The following is a 17,387-nucleotide window of genomic DNA, read 5'->3' on the forward strand; positions in this document are numbered from 1 at the left end:
ATCCTGGCTTGAGACTAGATGCCAGGCCAGATCCATGGCTTGCCACGGTTTGTGGCATGGACTCGTTGTATCTGTATTATTCTTCTAGTTACTCTCGGAGCTTCGGTAGAACAAGGTATTAGTCCATGGAAGATGATTGAGCCCATGGCAGAGGTATCTCCTGAGCACAGCTGGAGAGAGCTGCAAATCTGAGAGAGGCCAAGGGGCATCCGTTTAGTCAGGGCAAGGAGGATCGGCAGCGCTCCCAATTTGTTACAGAGGACGTGGGGAGTAACAAATGGAGTTTGTACATGTTCGAGGCATTGATATGGGCAGTCGGGTCATTCATCAGTCTGAATTACCACCTGCTTCTCCTAGTCACGCTGAGTATCTCATCAATAATCACGCCTCTCATGTGTGAGGTATTTAAATGTTTCAGTGGACATATTTTCACATCAACACAAAACATGCACATAGATGTGAAGAAGCCTATGGAGACTGAATATGCCTCCTATGCACATTAAAGTACTTTTTAGTATGGATTTTCCATGACTCAAGTTTCCACAACCTATATTAAAATACATAAATCAATACCGATATCTCTTGGCCAAATATGACCTTTTTATGTAAGTTTTGTTGTAGTCTGACTCCTGACCACCTTCCCCCCACACAGCGAGCGCCTGCCCACCCTTCCCCCACAGTGAGCGCCTGCCCACCCTTCCCCCACACACAGCGAGCGCCTGCCCTCCTTCCCCCCACACTGCGAGCCCCTGAACACACAGCGAGCGCCTGCCCTCCTTCCCCCCACACTGCGAGCGCCTGCCCTCCTCCCCCCCACACAGCGAGCGCCTGCCCACCCTCCCGCCACACAAAGCGAGCGCCTGCCCTCCTTCCCCCCACACAGCGAGCGCCTGCCCTCCTTCCCCCCACACAGCGAGCGCCTGCCCTCCTTCCCCCCACACAGCGAGCGCCTGCCCTCCTCCCCCCACACAGCGAGCGCCTGCCCACCCTCCCCCCACACACAGCGAGCGCCTGCCCTCCTTCCCCCCACACAGCGAGCGCCTGCCCACACTCCCCCCACACAGCGAGCGCCTGCCCTCCTTCCCCCCACACAGCGAGCGCCTGTCCACCCTCACCCCACACACAGCGAGCGCCTGCCCTCCTTCCCCCAACACTGCGAGCGCCTGCCCACACTCCCCCCCACACAGCGAGCGCCTGCCCACACTCCCCCCACACAGCGAGCGCCTGCCCACCCTCCCCCCACACAGCGAGCGCCTGCCCTCCTTCCCCCCACACAGCGAGCGCCTGCCCACACTCCCCCCACACAGCGAGCGCCTGCCCACCCTCACCCCACACAGCGAGCGCCTGCTCTACTTCCCCCCACACTGCGAGCGCCTGCCCACACTCCCCCCCACACAGCGAGCGCCTGCCCACTCCCCCCACACAGCGAGCGCCTGCCCACCCTCCCCCCACACAGCGAGCGCCTGCCCTCCTTTCCCCCCACACAGCGAGCGCCTGCCCACACTCCCCCCACACAGCGAGCGCCTGCCCACCCTCACCCCACACACAGCGAGCGCCTGCTCTCCTTCCCCCCACACTGCGAGCGCCTGCCCACACTCCCCCCACACAGCGAGCGCCTGCCCACCCTCCCCCCACACAGCGAGCGCCTGACCACCCTCCCCCCACACAGCGAGTGCCTGCCCTTCTTCCCCCCACACAGCGAGCACCTGCCCTGCTTCCCCCCACACAGCGAGCGCCTGCCCACCCTCCCCCACACAGTGAGCGCCTGCCTTCCTTCCCCCCATACTGCGAGCTCTTGCCCACCCTCCCCCCACACACAGCGAGCACCTGCCCACCCTCCCCCAACACAGCGAGCGCCTGTCCAACCTCCCCCTAGCACAGCGGGCGCCAGCCCACCCTCCCCCCAACACAGCGAGCGCCGGCCCACCCTCCCCCCAACACAGCGAGCGCCTGCCCACCCTCCCCCCACAGCGAGCGCCTGCCCTTCTTCCCCCACACAGTGAACGACTGACCCTCCTCCAGCGAATTAGGCTGTCCCCCCCCTTCAGCGAGTGAGACTGCCCCCCACCCTCCACGGGTGAGAGGGTGCCTCTCTACCACCTCCAGCGAGTGAGACTGCCTCCTCCCCCCTGCTCCAGCGAGTGTGAGGCTGCCTCCCCCCCTCCAGCGAGTGAGACTGCCCCCCCCCTTCAGCGAGATAGACTGCCTTCCAAACTTTTAATAAATTGGATCACCGTCCAATGAGCTAGACGTGCCTTTCAACGAATGAAACCTTCCCCAAATGAATCAAACTCTGCCTAACTCATAAATCAGAGTTAAAAAGCAGGGCCCCTCTGATACAGAAAATGCACTGAAGTCCCCCACTAATACATGCTAGGCATTTAGATGGGTTCCACAAAAGATGGGTGCATTAAAGTACTTTATTTCCATAGCTACACATCTTAAGCAGATAGAGAGTCATTCCTGAAATAAACAGACATAACCTGGATAACCACTCTGGTGATAATGGGCATTTTGCACCAGGACTTGAGAGAATGTAAAAAGTCACTGTGCAACAGGTGACCGTACTAATGGTCAGCGACCCTCCAGCCAACGGCCACTGGATTCCAGGAATGGCATTAGAAGCCAACAGCGGAGGAATAACAGTTTCAGTGGAAACAAAAACCAGAGGCCTGGTCCCTAGAACCCAGGAGAAAGAGGACAGCCATCTGTTTGCAATGTTTTTTAAAACAGGCCTTGATTTGTGCCGTGCTTTGATCTCCTTGGGTAATAGGAAGACAGTGATAGGATCCAGCTACACCTCAATCAAGTGTGTGGGTTTAATTCAGAACAGAAACCCAGGGGGGGGGGGGGGGGTCCAGCTGGGAGCCCGAAGAGTCGTCTTCCTACAGTATCACAGGGCAGAGAGGGGGCAGAGTACAGCTCTGCTCAAGCTGGTGATCACACTGCCTTCCTTAAAGAACATGCCTGGTGTCCCCCACACAGCAAGCGGATCTCTGGGGTGTGTGCAGCTATGCATCACCCTGTAGGACCCTGGAACACATCATCCCTTCATGTCATGCATCATAGGGTGTGGACCCATCCTATTGCTCCTGTAAGCAGCAGGGTCTGAGCATGGAGGGGAGGGAAGGAGGGGGGGGTGAGTGCGGGGGTTTACAGAGCTAGAAGCACAATTTAGTCTCCTAAAAGAACCGCCACCTCTTTAACCCCTTCACTGTCAGAAGGGTCAGCCACGTATTGGAAAGCATATTTTCCCAACCGGTATACTGAATACCTGTACCTAAATAACAGCGGATTAGTCACTACCCCTCAGGTTAAGGGGCTGACCTGGGAGAGGGCATTTTCTGTTGGTTACATTAAGGATGGCTGCCTCCATGCCACTCATATTGTAGCATGAATACCGACTGTTGCATTGCTTTGCAAGGTCAATTAGATGGTTAAGGACATTGGTGTTTTCCTTGTTTATAGGGAGTTTCCAGCATCAGGAGGTAGGATACCTCTGTACTACCCTGGAATATATCCATACAGATGAAGCCCTGCTGATACAAACCCACAGGTCCACCGAGTGGTTTCCTGGGAACCAGGACTCAAGCATTCAGGCAGTCAGTGGGGAGGGAGAATCCCTTCCTCCAGCTGTCCCAGTCGTGGCCCTGCAACCCCAACAGTGCAAGATCCCAGCCCCCTAATCCTCTTATTCACAGGGAAACCGATTACAATACAGCAAGAATAGGATAAATGTACCATAACAAACACGTAAACACGCCTTCAGTGCACACGGATCGGCTTGCACACGTACAGCTGTTTATATACAGAGACACCTCCAACTGGAAACATTTACTGAAGCTGCAGTTATATAGATAGATATAGATATCCTGCAACATCCATAGAAATAGAGATAGATACCCTGCAACATCCATAGAAATAGAGATAGAGATAGATATCCTGCAACATCCATAGAAATAGAGATAGATACCCTGCAACATCCATAGAAATAGAGATAGATACCCTGCAACATCCATAGAAATAGAGATAGATACCCTGCAACATCCATAGAAATAGAGATAGATACCCTGCAACATCCATAGAAATAGAGATAGATACCCTGCAACATCCATAGAAATAGAGATAGAAATAGATACCCTGCAACATCCATAGAAACCGCTAACAAAAATGTCATCTGTTCCTCACTTGGGTTGTAAGCACTCGGGGGGGGGGGGGGGGGGCAGGGATTCCCATTCCTATCTTGTGCCATTAGGTTTGCTGGACTTATTTCCCTATATTCTGTACTCTGTTGTAAAGCGCTGGGGACATTGCTGGTAGTATATAAATAAGAATGCATACATGAGCATGACAAATTCAGGTCTAACGTGAGGATCAGCCATTTGCCCGACAACATCAGCCTTAAAAATATATTCTTCCAAATAAAAAAGTATTAAACCGGCTATTCGAGAACGTGCTCATTTTTACACACAAAACCCGATTCAATTCCCAGTTGCACAACCCAACTGTGCACAGCCTCCAAAACCAAGACAATACTGCAAGGTGCAAAATACTCCAATACTCACGGGAGCTGGATAGGAGAATATAGGAAAGTTCTGAAGCGAGTTAATGTTATTAATAGTTTTTCTTATACAGCACTGACAGTGTGTGCAGTGCTAAACATAGAATTTTGCAGGTACGAGGCCCTGCCCTGAGGAACTTACAATCTAAATGTGATGCCTGAAGCACAGGGAGATTAAGTGACTTGGCTAAAGTCACAAGTAGCCGATACTGGGTTTCAAACCAAGTTCACCCACTTTGGGTTCACCAAAGATTAGCGACCCCACCATTCAGCTACTCCCTCGTCCCTATTAATCAGTTTTTACGAATATCCAAATGGCGACCATATTTAATATGACCGGGAGAAAAAAAGGTGTGTGTGTTAATATTTCTTCAACAAAATGAAAACAAACTCCGGGGGCGATTTCACCGGGAGACGTGTGAACAGGGCGAGAAAGGGAAAGGAATGACAGACACTTCAAAAAGATAAACGTTTTATGACCCGAGGCTGTATGTGGGCGTCCTGTACAAGGTGAAATCCACCTGAACAGATCATCAGGGCAAATTCATGTTCGCAGAATGTGTTTGTGTCAATTTAAGGACTAGGAATAATCGTTATTTCGTTACACAGGAGCCGCTGTTACTACAACCCGCTGGCCTGGTAGGATCAGACATGTACAGAGAGCGACAGCATGGGAACAAGAAGTAAAGTCACTGCTGACAGTAAAAAAAAAAGAGGAATTGTTTGAAGGCCAACGCCAAAACACAAAGCGGAATGTAACTCCTCCAGAGAGATGAGGACCTTGTGGAGTTCAGATCCACCCGCAGGTCTGTAAATATTGGTGTCCCTTGGCACATTGAGTGTCTCGGAGATATTCCTCAGATGTACAGCCAGTAAGAGGGACTCCAGCTGAAGGAGACCGTGTGTGGGGTCAGACTCTATAACGCAATCAGCAGGCTGCCAGTCAGAGAGACGCCCCCGCACGCTGGTCAAGGCGCTCTGCCATTTCGGCTTTACGCACTCCTGGTCCGACGGTTCAAAAACTTGTTTTTTTGTTTTTTTAAATAGTAAGTTGCCTTTTCTTTTCCTTTTCCACCCCGATTACAAACTCCGCTGTCAGATCCATATACTGGTCTCAACTCACAAGTCTCACAAGACATTATTTTTGGATGATAAAGTCACCACAGAGTTATCCTAGAAAGGTTTTCTTATTCTGAAACTAAACCTACATCACAAGGAATCTGTTCCAATTTCAAGTATTAAAAAAATAATGGTAAGCGCTTCTTGTGTCGCCATGTTTGGGTAAAATATGATGCAGTGATATTCGATCATGCAACAAATACATGAAACCAGTGCATATAATAATATGCGGCAAGTGTGGTAGGGGCAACAAGTGAATACAATTGAGAATAGAAGCAGCCGGGTACAGTCCACCGATTATTCTAAAAATCAGAATAGTCTATGGCAAGAGTTTGGCTCATCCGGCGCTAATAAACATGAAGTCAAATATAGGCAAGTAAATACGTGATCTTTGGGGCAATAAAGCAGAATGAAACACCGCTAGAAGAAAGATGGAGCATCGAGTAGAGGTATAAACGCCATCTGTTGCACAGATGACCCTTCACGTGGGTCACATATAAGCAGATATAGTGCATCACTGTGCGATATGTAACAAGCAACAGATAGATAATGGCTGATTGGCCACTGCCATGGTAACTAGAGAATGGTATTGAACTAGAAGTGTACCTCTATGAATTGGAGCAGTCATAGGACCGAATTGGAAAAATTGGGTATTGTAAAAACAATCTTTTCATAAAAACACTATACAAAAAACAGGCATAAACAACAAAGGACCTCTTCTTCTTCATGGAGAAGAACATTGGACTACTTGCTCACAAGAACTTCCTTTGGTACAAGCAGGTAGATCTTAGGCGGGTTCCGGATCTCCGCTCTTGGGCTCAATGATGCCGCGAGGTCACTGACGGACGTCGTTCCCGTCCCTCGCCGGTGGCATGAAAGCTCCGCCTTCCCAAATGGGCACGACTCAGCTGGTCGGCGTCAGCAGCGGGAATACTTCAGCTGCCGGGGAGAACGCGGCTTTCTAGCTCGGCATCAGCAGCGGGAATACTCCGGCTGCCCGGGAGAACGTGGCTTTCTGGCTCGGCATCAGCAGCGGGAATACTCCGGCTGCCCGGGAGAACATGGCTTTCTGGCTCGGCATTAGCAGCGGGAATACTTCGGCTGCCCGGGAGAACATGGCTTTCTGGCTCGGCATTAGCAGCGGGAATACTTCGGCTGCCCGGGAGAACGTGGCTTTCTGGCTCGGCATCAGCAGCGGGAATACTTCAGCTGCCCGGGAGAACGTGGCTTTCTGGCTCGGCATGAGCAGCGGGAATACTTCAGCTGCCGGGGAGAACGCGGCTTTCTGGCTCGTCATCAGCAGCGGGAATACTCCAGCTGCCCGGGAGAACGTGGCTTTCTGGCTCGGCATCAGCAGCGGGAATACTCCGGCTGCCCGGGAGAACGTGGCTTTCTGGCTCGGCATCAGCAGCGGGAATACTCCGGCTGCCCGGGAGAACGTGGCTTTCTGGCTCGGCATCAGCAGCGGGAATACTCCGGCTGCCCGGGAGAACGTGGCTTTACTGCGTTTACTCTACTGTTGTCACCCAGCACTCCTGGGTTTAAAGCTCACTCACACTTAAAGATAAAAAAATATTTTGGTGTCTCCTAGTGTCCAAGGGCAGGCTCTCATTGGCAGGAATGTGCCAGTACCCGTTAAAGGAAGAATTAACGAGCCTCTTAATTGGACGATAAGTAGAATGGGCTCCACTTGAGACGACACCCGGGAGGACTCCCCACTGATTAGAGGAGCCGACAGGGCAGGAGAGAGCATGGACCCCATGGGATGTGGCAGTGAAGTGTGCAGGTCACCTCCTTAGATAAGGTGTCACCTTGTGCCACTTGACACTACCTGCAAATGCAGAATGTGTCACCGTCCTACAGAGACCAGAACTGCAGCCAAACCTTTACCAAAACAAACCCTTCTGTTCTGTAGCACCCCAAATATCACCAAGGTGCCTGGGTGCGTCTGCATCTCAAACAAGTCCCATTTCAAACAAAATACAGATGTGCCAGGTGCTGGTAAGTTGTAATGGGGAATAAACCTCGCACCAACCGCCATTAGATGCGTGTGAAAAACGTGATGCTCTGCGCCAGTGGGTGCAAGAACGTCTGCTACACTTGTAACAGCAGATACTTCACTCCACTTATCTGGGTTACATTAAAGATTGGAAAGGAAGGGAGAGGAGTTGATGATCAACTAAGTCGACGCACTAAATGACCAAGGGTAATGAATGGGTAACCCTAGTGATAGGTGGTGGTTGCAGAACTGTGACATGGGAGTGAATATGAGGAGCAAAGTGGCGGGTACAAAGAAATGAGCACTACCAAATAATTCACTGTGCAACAAAGTGAATTCTTTGGTAGTGCACATTTATCTGTGCCCTCCATTTCGCTCCTTACATTAAAGATGGCTGCCGGCGGGACACCCACGTGTACACCACTGGGTTTCATGTTACCTCTGGGTACATTTGTATCCAGCAACAATGTCTGTAAGAACTGTTATTCCATCGCAGAAGAGATCGAAAACTAATACACAGCCATGTTGTATACAGACAGAACCATTTGGGCCTATTCTGGCTGTGCCTTACCTACTCCTCTACTGAAATACGGAGCGTTCAACACATTCACTTGTAAACACACGAGAGGAAATACAGCTCATGCTAAACACGGCACAGGGGCGAGAGAGGACGGGTGTGAAGCAGCAAGATCCCACAGGGGCGAGAGGGGTCTCCAGAACACAGGGATGTAAGGGCCACACGGGGAGATGGGGGGACAGCACAGGGCAGAGCTGGAGGGGACAAGACACAGCCCAGAGACTTCCAGCCACGCACAGCCTTTGGGACAAGGTGTGTTACTCTGATAGCAACTCATCTTTCTTCTGCTCCCTTCTGTGTCAGAGAACCGACCGAGTACCCAACATTACAGCTCGCACGGAGGCGGAAACTCGTGTTGGAAGTTGCATAGTTCAAGACCACACCAAACACACGTCCGTCAAGTTCAACCTTTGTCAAATTCTAATTAGGCGAGATACTCATCCTAGATTTATAGTTGCATTGATCCAGAGGAGGCAACAAAAACCCCAGTGACGCATTTACCAATTATTGCATCATAAAGGAAAAACTCCTTCCAGACCCCACTATTAACAATCCCATTTCTCCCTGGATCAACACTTTTCCTATGTCTAACGTATGTGGCAAATCCCTGTATACTTTCCTTTTCTAAAAATATATGTCTAACCTTTCATTAAATATATCTTCAGTATCTGCCATCACAGTCTCTCCATGGGGAATAAATCCCACATTATTTCTGCCCTTCCTGTAAAGATCCTTTTCCTTTGCTGCTGGTGAAATCTCTATACCTCTAATCTCAGGGGATGACTTTGGGATGAAAAGTTCCCCTGGAAGCTCCATCTCTTGGGGAGTCCTTTGTAATAACGAGTGTCCAGTGTTAATGCCATTGCCTTTGCAGTAGGAATATCCAGTTCAAATACAGAATTTTTTTTTTGTTTGTGTACACTTCCGCCGATCAATTGAACTTCCTGTACCCTCAGGCAATAACATTCGATTGTAAGTTCTTTAAGACGAACTTATTTTACTGGCTGCGTGGTCACATATGTACAAAACCGCTATTGCTTCCGTACCTGTCTGTGGACTCCCAGAGTCCTTTGCAAACTGTGGTGTCATTTGACAGTGCTTTGATCTTTAGTCCCTGGAAAGGTCTGAGAAAAAGCGTGGGCAGATGGAGGAGTGTGAGAAACTCTCTCTAACCCTGAACCTCTTTAAATCACTCACTGTTCCATGCGAGCAGCCGGACGCGACGCACAGGTAATTATCGCGCTTGCTCCCTGCTGTGGGCGGCTAATGAAAGACTGTGCCGTGATTCTCACGCGCCATCCTGGGGTCTCAGGTCTCACAGTCACTTGGAATGGGATGAGAGTGAGGCCCAATTGACCCCCTTACTGCCAGAGAGGCCTGCAACTGACTGCAAAGCACGATAGCCACACACATGCGTTGCATGTCCCTCTGGCAATGAATGGGTTAACGGCTTCTATGTATGCCGACACGACATCAGGAAAGTAGTGTGCGTGGAATGCAGCATCATTCTGATAAGGGTTAACCGCTTCATACCTAGTATTTAAGCGGTTTATTTCATAATGAAAGAAAGTATCTTGTACAAAAGTATTTTTATCTGGTATTTTTATCAACCTGATTATTTGATCCAAAATCTCAAATTGTGCTGTATTATCTGCCAGAGGAGACTCTTGTAAAGCACGATATCTAGAACAGGGGCAATGCCAGTCCTCGAGCCCCCACTGACAGGTCAGGTTTTCAGGATATCCCAGCCTCAGCACAGGTGGCTCAATCACAGGCTCAGTCGAAGACCGCTTCTGAGCCACTAGTGCTGAAGCAGGGATATCCTGAAAACCTGACCAGCTTGGGGTTGGGGCTGCTTGAGGACTGGAGTTCAGCACCCCTCACCTAAAACATTACATGGCACGGGTATGTAGCCTCCCCCGTCAATAAGGGATAAAGTTTAAAGTCTTTTGAAATATTCTTGATTCTTCCAAAGCAGCTTCGATTTAAAAATTTTTTTTTTTAAATGAATAAAAACTAAAATGTGAAAGTGTAAATTTGCAAAGAAGAAGAAAAATAAATAAATCTTGGCAACAACCCAAACTGTCACACTTCTAACACAGGAAAGCGACATCCCGCGGATCTCTGCGGCTTCCAAGGGGCTAAACAGAAAGTGATCGATACAGATGCGCCCGGTCTGCTTAAAATGCTTTAAACAGCAGGAGGAAGGCCCAGCGTTTGGCTGAATATTCACAGGTGCGAAGCCTGCTGCCTACAATTATCTGCCCCGGGAATTCTCTCAACACCAACACCAACAAAACACGGAACGTAAAGCTCTGGGGTTTTCATCTTATGTTCTTAGAAATCACACGATCTGTCCTCAAAAATCGATAAGTGAACGACGGAAGCTTACAAACAAATACAACCATCCTGTATCTCTGGGGATACAGCAGGAGGGAGAACGTGCATATTAAAATAGTGGAGGGCCAGTGATATTCGGCAGAAGAAATGTACTGGGAGATTGCTCTTTTAAACACATTTTGTTGTACTAGTATAGTACATTTAACCCCGTGGTAACACATTGCAAAGCAATGCACTGCGCTGCAGGCTCTTCTGTAAAAGAATTGAGGGCAGTGAGAGAAGCTTAGCAGATAACGTAACCCCTGTAGTGCTGTATGAATGCAGCCACATGCAGAACCACAGATGGAAGGAATAAGGCACCACAGAATGAGCATCCCAGGGCATGAAGGGGTTAATGAGCGCGGGCACACGGGCAGCGTGCAGACAGAGGTGTGAACGAGCGGCATGCGGGGGTGGGGGGATGGAGGAACTGTGGAAAATCCCCAACCGGTAACCCAAGCCGTTCCTCACCGTTCTGAACAAAATGGCTGACCTAAGCATCTGATTGGCTATGCCCAAATACCCTCCTCATCATCCTATTGGTTCAGAGATAATGAGGGTAGAGAGAGCGTCACAGAGCAGCATGAGGAATGAAATAAACATCTGGTTAGTATCAGGAGCAGACACATACAAATATATATGTATATATGTGTATCTCAGCATTAACAGGAGAGCGTGTGTTACATGCACAGAGCTGCCAGGCTGGAAAAGTGCAGCAGGAATCGCAGCGATTTCACGGCCCATTGTCCCTCATGTCGCTCTAGTTATAGAGCCGGGTTCTCTAGTTCTACCTTCAGCTCTGGAGACCAATGTAACAGGGGTTTCATTTCCAACCCGTTGGCTCGGCGCCAGTTCCCGGTTCCTCTGAACTCTACAAGCTGGGGCTTTGTTAGGCTACAGAGTCAGAGGAACTCCGACTGGCAGAATATTCTAGTGCGATATCACAGCAGTACTGCTTTATGGCAACATGCAACTCGGCTCGCTGCACCGAAACGTGACAAAGCTACTGCGGGGGGGGGGGGGGGGGGGAGGGGAGGGGTGCCGAGTGGAGCGAGAAGGAATTTAGTTGCCCCCTTTGGATTTAACACAGAATCGTGTCTTCTGAGCGAGATTAGAAATAAGGAGGGTTCCAGGATACGTCAAGGCAACAAAAACAGTACCGGGTTTATTAAAGGCAAAAATCCAACGCAAATCAGTGGGGTTTTTTTTCTTTGACACGTTGAATTTAATTGTTTTACCCCAGAATTCCTCGCTTTTACTTTGATGCATAAGACAGGAATTATTTCCAATTCCCCTTTTACAAAATAAAACTGAAGTGCAAATCTCTACATCGAGTTTCTGTACCCAGGGGACCAAACCCCATACAGGTTATTTGGGGTTTTCCATGGGTGCGCCTCCCCTAAAAGTAGTTTGGTGCTCATTTTATTGGTGCTGCTTAGATGCAGCCCCCTCTCAGGGAGCATTCACGTTATCCCCCCCCCCCCCCTCCACGCATGGTGGTTGAGCCCCCTACCTGATCCGGGGAGGGCTTGTGGTTGGTTTGGTTGGACTGGGCTGAGGATTTCAGGTTGTCTACCTCGTAGTTATCCGCCATCAGCTTCATCCTGTTCTGCGTCTGCGGGAAGAAGAGGAAGGTAAACGTGCATCATTCACCTATGCGCACGATGGCTGCAGCATTGTTTGTGAAACTGGTCATCGTGGACACAGAGGGGTCACCGAGAGGAGCGGGCGATGGCGGGTCGGCACCGAGATGAGCGGGCCCTGCACCCAGACACAAATGCTGCTCTGCTTACAAGTGTATGCTTTATACACATATACACCACATCACACTGTCTACACAGAACATTGTGCATTCAAAATTAACACTGATACAAATGCATTGCTTATTGATACATGCGCTGCCTAGCTGTCGCCTCTGGCAGTTAAGGGGTTACTTAGGCATTGCCTCCTAATGTCTGAGCCTTGGATCCTGCAGCTGACGCCCCCTCCAACAAGTGCGAGAGGTCATCCAGCCATAACAAACATGGGGGCTAACAGCTGTGTACATACACAGGACATCAGAAGGGGAATGTGCACAGATGTGCTGGACACTCGTCCCCAGCTGGCTTCGGTGCTGCTGACACTGCACCGTGACACCCCAGGGGTGGCAGGACAGTAACACCTCATTGCCAAACTATTTCAACTTTAGCTCTCTCTGCACTAGGTTCAGGGTCAACTGTTTGTTTGCAAGAATAAAAATTGTTTTTCGCTCTCCGGGAAATGGAAATGCTTATTACCATAGCAAAGAAGCTTGTGAGGTTCCGGAAGCTGTGTACACATGAAGAAGAGACCTGTGAGGTTTGGAAAGCTCTGTACACATGAAGAAGAGACCTGTGAGGGTTGGAACGTTCTGCACACGTGAAGAAGAGACCTGTGAGGTTTGGAAAGCTCTGTACATGTGAAGAAGAGACCTGTGAGGGTTGGAACGTTCTGCACACGTGAAGAAGAGACCTGTGAAGTTTGGAAAGCTCTGTACATGTGAAGAAGAGACCTGTGAGGTTTCGAAAGCTCCAATTATTAAACAAACAATTTTTACATTTTGGTGGATTGGTGCTTTAAAAAAGGAGCAATCCAAACGGGTGATTTTTTTGTGCAAATGTTTTATTCTTTTTACATAGAATGAAAGCACTGGGTCTCCGGAGCGAAAGACCATTCATTTCAGCTCCGAGGACCCCCTGCTCCCAGAGACGCAGACCTCTGTATAGGGCGCCGGCAGCCGCTCTGGCAGGTCTAGCCAGACTTTAAAGTTTAAAGCTCCTGCGTCACGTCAGACAACAGAAAGCCGCGCCGGATGAGGGAGCATTGAAAAGCGGCCATTACGTGATCTCTGCTAGCCCAGCGGAGCATCCAATGCAACCTCCGATGGAGGTATCACCGGAAACAGGGGATCCCCCAGAGCTGAAATTAACCGGGTTCAGCTCCGGAGACCTCCTGCTTCAAGCTTCAATCCTGTTTATTTTTGGGCACATTTGTAAAAGAAAAATGATCTCCTGCTTGGATTGCCTCCAAGTTCTGTCTGACATCTTCCCAAACTTCTGCCGCGTGCAAATAGCAGAACCGTTCAGCGCAGTGAGAAACGCGCGCAGCGATTCCAGTGATGCAGCAGCAACCGCTCCATATCAGCCCCGCATTATACCCAGAGGAACAGCCCCTCGCAGGACTACAGCGGAGAAATGGCAGTGGCCTGTTTAAGGAGATACATGGAAATAAGTGGAGGCTTTATTTTACATAAAGGTATAAGCTTTGCCGGGTTTTCCAAGCCTTGTAAAGAGGCCACTCTCTGAAGTGGGAGGGTGGCCGGCCAAGGGGAAAATGTGGGGGAAAGTACTGCTTCACAGAAAGGGTGGTAGATTCGTGGAATAGCCCCCCAGCAGCGTTGGTGGGGGTAATACAGTAAGGGGATTCCAACATGCCTGGGATAAACAGAAGGCTAAATCCCAAATAAGACAAAGATCAAATAGGGTCTGAGATTTCCCAAATGATAGGAACATGGGCAGACACTGTGAGATAAGTGGTTCTAATCTGCCGTCAGAGTCTGCATTCCTATTATCTAATCTCTCTTAGTGATCACACCGATGTCCATCCTCAACACTGCAGGAAAATGTTTATCTTTTTATTATGTTCTTTAAGCAACTATGAAGCCATCTTTACTCCAACATATAAGCATAAGCTGCTGACCAGCCTTTAACCCTTGGTGGTTTGCAACGTGTTGCAGGTACGTGTGACACTAAAGGCATTAAGCATGTCTGCCTGTATCCCGCTTTGCTTTCATCATCGGACCAGGTTTTGCTTTCCATACAAGCTCAGTTATGCGAGGGCTGTAATTCCAGCCGCACTTATTCAATCTTTTCGTATCCTTTGTTACTCGCCATTAACTTGTTGTAGCCACTCCCAGCTTCTCATTTCCAAGCCAGTACAGTATAACCAGCCTCAAACGGATGAGATCCAAAAGGTCGGAAGATCTGTCTGTGGGCAGGTTTGCTGGCTCTGCACTTCTGTAACCCAGGCTATGCAATATGGCAAGCAGAAGCTTACAGGGGGCGCCACGTTAAACTGAATAAGCAAAAAGTGACACTGTGTGCTCATTTGCATGTCATTACCCAGAATCCCGGGCTGCAGTGGAAGCATTGACTGCTAAGAGATAATGGGGAAAGGCAAGGTTGCAGACCTGTCAGATACGCTGAATGGGCTCACAAGTGGTGTTTTCATTTGCTCTCCGTATCCAAAACGCGGAATCTCTACTAGTTAAGGTAATTAAAGCTCGCAGAGCGTGCCGTTGGTTGGTGATACAGACGCTGCTTTTCGAGTTGGGATCTCGCTCTTCATTCCTCTCCCTGTCCCAACAACATAAAAACTGAAGCAGCTGCTCAAGAAAAAATATAGATTCGTTGCCCATTCTCTCCTATTATTTGAAACGGTTGCTCCCGGGCCTCTGGCGCGGCCCTGTTGGCGCCATTTAGCACCGTGCTGCAGGCTCCTCTGGCAGCACATTGGATATAAGCAATTTGAACATTTCCAATGTTGCTGCCTTACAGTACAGAAGGGGTTACTGAAGAACACGACCCATTTACAGTCGTAAAATGATGGTGCGGAGAGGAGGAAAAATTGCAGGACTTGTGTTTTTAGTACATGTCCTTAAGACCCCCTCAGGACAGTGGGGTCTCAGTGTGCGCAGGAAGGATGCTCGCACCCCGCCGTCTCCCCCCCTGCGTGTCCTATGTGGGTCACCAGATGGAGCGGCGGGACGGAGGCGGAGGACGGTGGAAACCGGCCGGATTTATCCTCAGCAGGATGGCTGCAGAGGTGCGGTGGGAAGCAGCCGGTGACAGCGAGGGAGAGGAGATTTAGGGAGGTCTGGCACTGATGGGAACAAACAAAAAAAGAAAATCTATGTTTTCTCCGTAACAGGAAGCGAATAGGCCAAGGAAGGAACATCTGGATCGGCAGCACTGGGCTGGGTCCAGGACCACAGAGAAGTTCTAAACCATTCCATTGATTCCACCTACCTCTCTACGATTACCGTACTGTACACAGATTTGTCAGTGTGCTCTGTGCTGTACCCACTACAATAATACCAGGAAAAAGTTCTGAGAATTCACAGAGCAAAGTAGCTCAGTGATCATGGAAGAGACCCAAATATTAACAGAAAAAAAATTGCAGCAGTCAGTAGGTGCTCCAGATCAGGACAGTCACCCCTGTTTACAAATAAAGAGGAGACCTGCAGGGTTTGGAAAGCCCCTTACATGTGAAGACACATTGGACTCTCTTGCAGTACAGGTGAAGAGACCAGAGAGGGTTGGAAAGCTCTGTACACAGGAAGAAGAGACATGTGAAGTTTCCAAAGCTCTGTGTGTAATATAATTGCATCCTTGAAGTTCTCTCATGTGGCTCTCCCAAAGGCATCACAGCTGGAAATCCCCGCTCTTAGGTGGCTTCATGCTCGGAGTATGTACACCATGACCTGGAAATGTATCATGGTCAAACCCAAGAAGGTACAGACATTTCCCTCAGAAAAAGAATGCCGACCGATTCCTGTTTGAAGAGCATTGCACAGCACTCTCAGGCTCCCTCTGTGCCAGTAATAAGGCAGCACAGGCTGGCTCTTTCGTGCGGTCGGTTATATCACTCGTATATAATCTTTTTAAATGCCATAGGGGCCAGCACCACTCAGCAAAGCAATAGACCATGTGAAACTATGCGTAGCCGTACCCTCCGCGAGTTTGAGGCCAACACCAAACCATGTGAATCTTCGGTCGCACAAAACGGGAGGATGTGGTGGGATGGTAACAGAATTCGGTCATCGTGCCGTTTTCACAGTGTGGGATCGTTCTTCTAAGCGGCATTGTGATGCATTTTATGAGCGCGACATCTTCATAGATGTTGCCGACTTTGGTCTTTGCAAACCTCCAGACCCTGCGACATCTGACACTTTATAACACATGGGGGAGGGCGGGGGGTGTTAGGAGTGAGAACCTATGGCGCCTCTGGCATTAAGGGGGTTAACAAGTGTATACAAATGCGTAATCCTCCAGATGCTCTAAGTAGCTGCATGTTCCTAGCTTCAATCAATGGGAGCAGAATAAAGATCGTGCGGCTCTTCTGTGTTTGTTCACCAGTACAATTATATGTACAATAAAAGAGATGGCCTTTATTACCAACGGGTCATAAAAAACTAATACAGGTGGTGGGAATAGAAGCCTCTTTTGAACAGACCTGTCTGCACAGAATGTGTGCGTTGTGGAAATCTCACATGCAGGACAAAGGATACGTACAGAATCCGCTGACCACAACGGCTACATTTTTGCTCAGTTTCTGTCACTAAAGCATTGGTCGGTCTCGGGGCATCATGGGAAAACTGGATATCCCTTTGGGAAAAGGGTGGGCAAAATCGCTTATCGAAGTCAAGCTATTCAACAGGGACATGGGAGCCAAGAAACTTAAGAGTCTGAATGCCCACTACGTCCACTGGGATCAAATTACTGGAAAAAATAACAAGCTGTTTTAATTAGGAACCCACTGATAAGCTGAGCTTTTCCCATCAACCAATCGGAAACTAGTGCAAACCCAGAATAGACACAAAGGACACAAAGCTACACAAAGGACACTTCAAAGCTACACATGGCACAGTACTGTGCAGTAGTATTTTTTTACTTCTATAGCCCAGCAGTAACAAACAACATATATGACAGTTTCCTTGCTAACAATCTAGTTTT

The 17,387-nt window shown here is 49.3% G+C and overlaps 1 protein-coding gene across 19 annotated transcripts in view; it reads right to left on the reverse strand.

Annotated features, from left to right (window-relative positions):
- Nucleotides 1-17,387, reverse strand: part of ERC1 (ELKS/RAB6-interacting/CAST family member 1) — a 190,998-nt gene that overhangs the window by 13,271 nt on the left and 160,340 nt on the right. For 13 of the 19 annotated variants that reach the window (XM_075602383.1, XM_075602380.1, XM_075602378.1 and 10 more), the window contains one exon: nt 12,149-12,250. In XM_075602383.1, coding sequence (XP_075458498.1) covers nt 12,149-12,250 — 102 coding nt within the window. Of the gene's footprint in view, nt 1-11,106; nt 11,172-12,148; nt 12,251-17,387 lie in introns of all 19 variants that reach the window. The other 6 variants (XM_075602391.1, XM_075602389.1, XM_075602390.1 and 3 more) reach the window with 1 other exon arrangement.

Source organism: Ascaphus truei, chromosome 5 (assembly GCF_040206685.1).
Source record: "Ascaphus truei isolate aAscTru1 chromosome 5, aAscTru1.hap1, whole genome shotgun sequence".
NCBI lineage: Eukaryota > Metazoa > Chordata > Amphibia > Anura > Ascaphidae > Ascaphus > Ascaphus truei.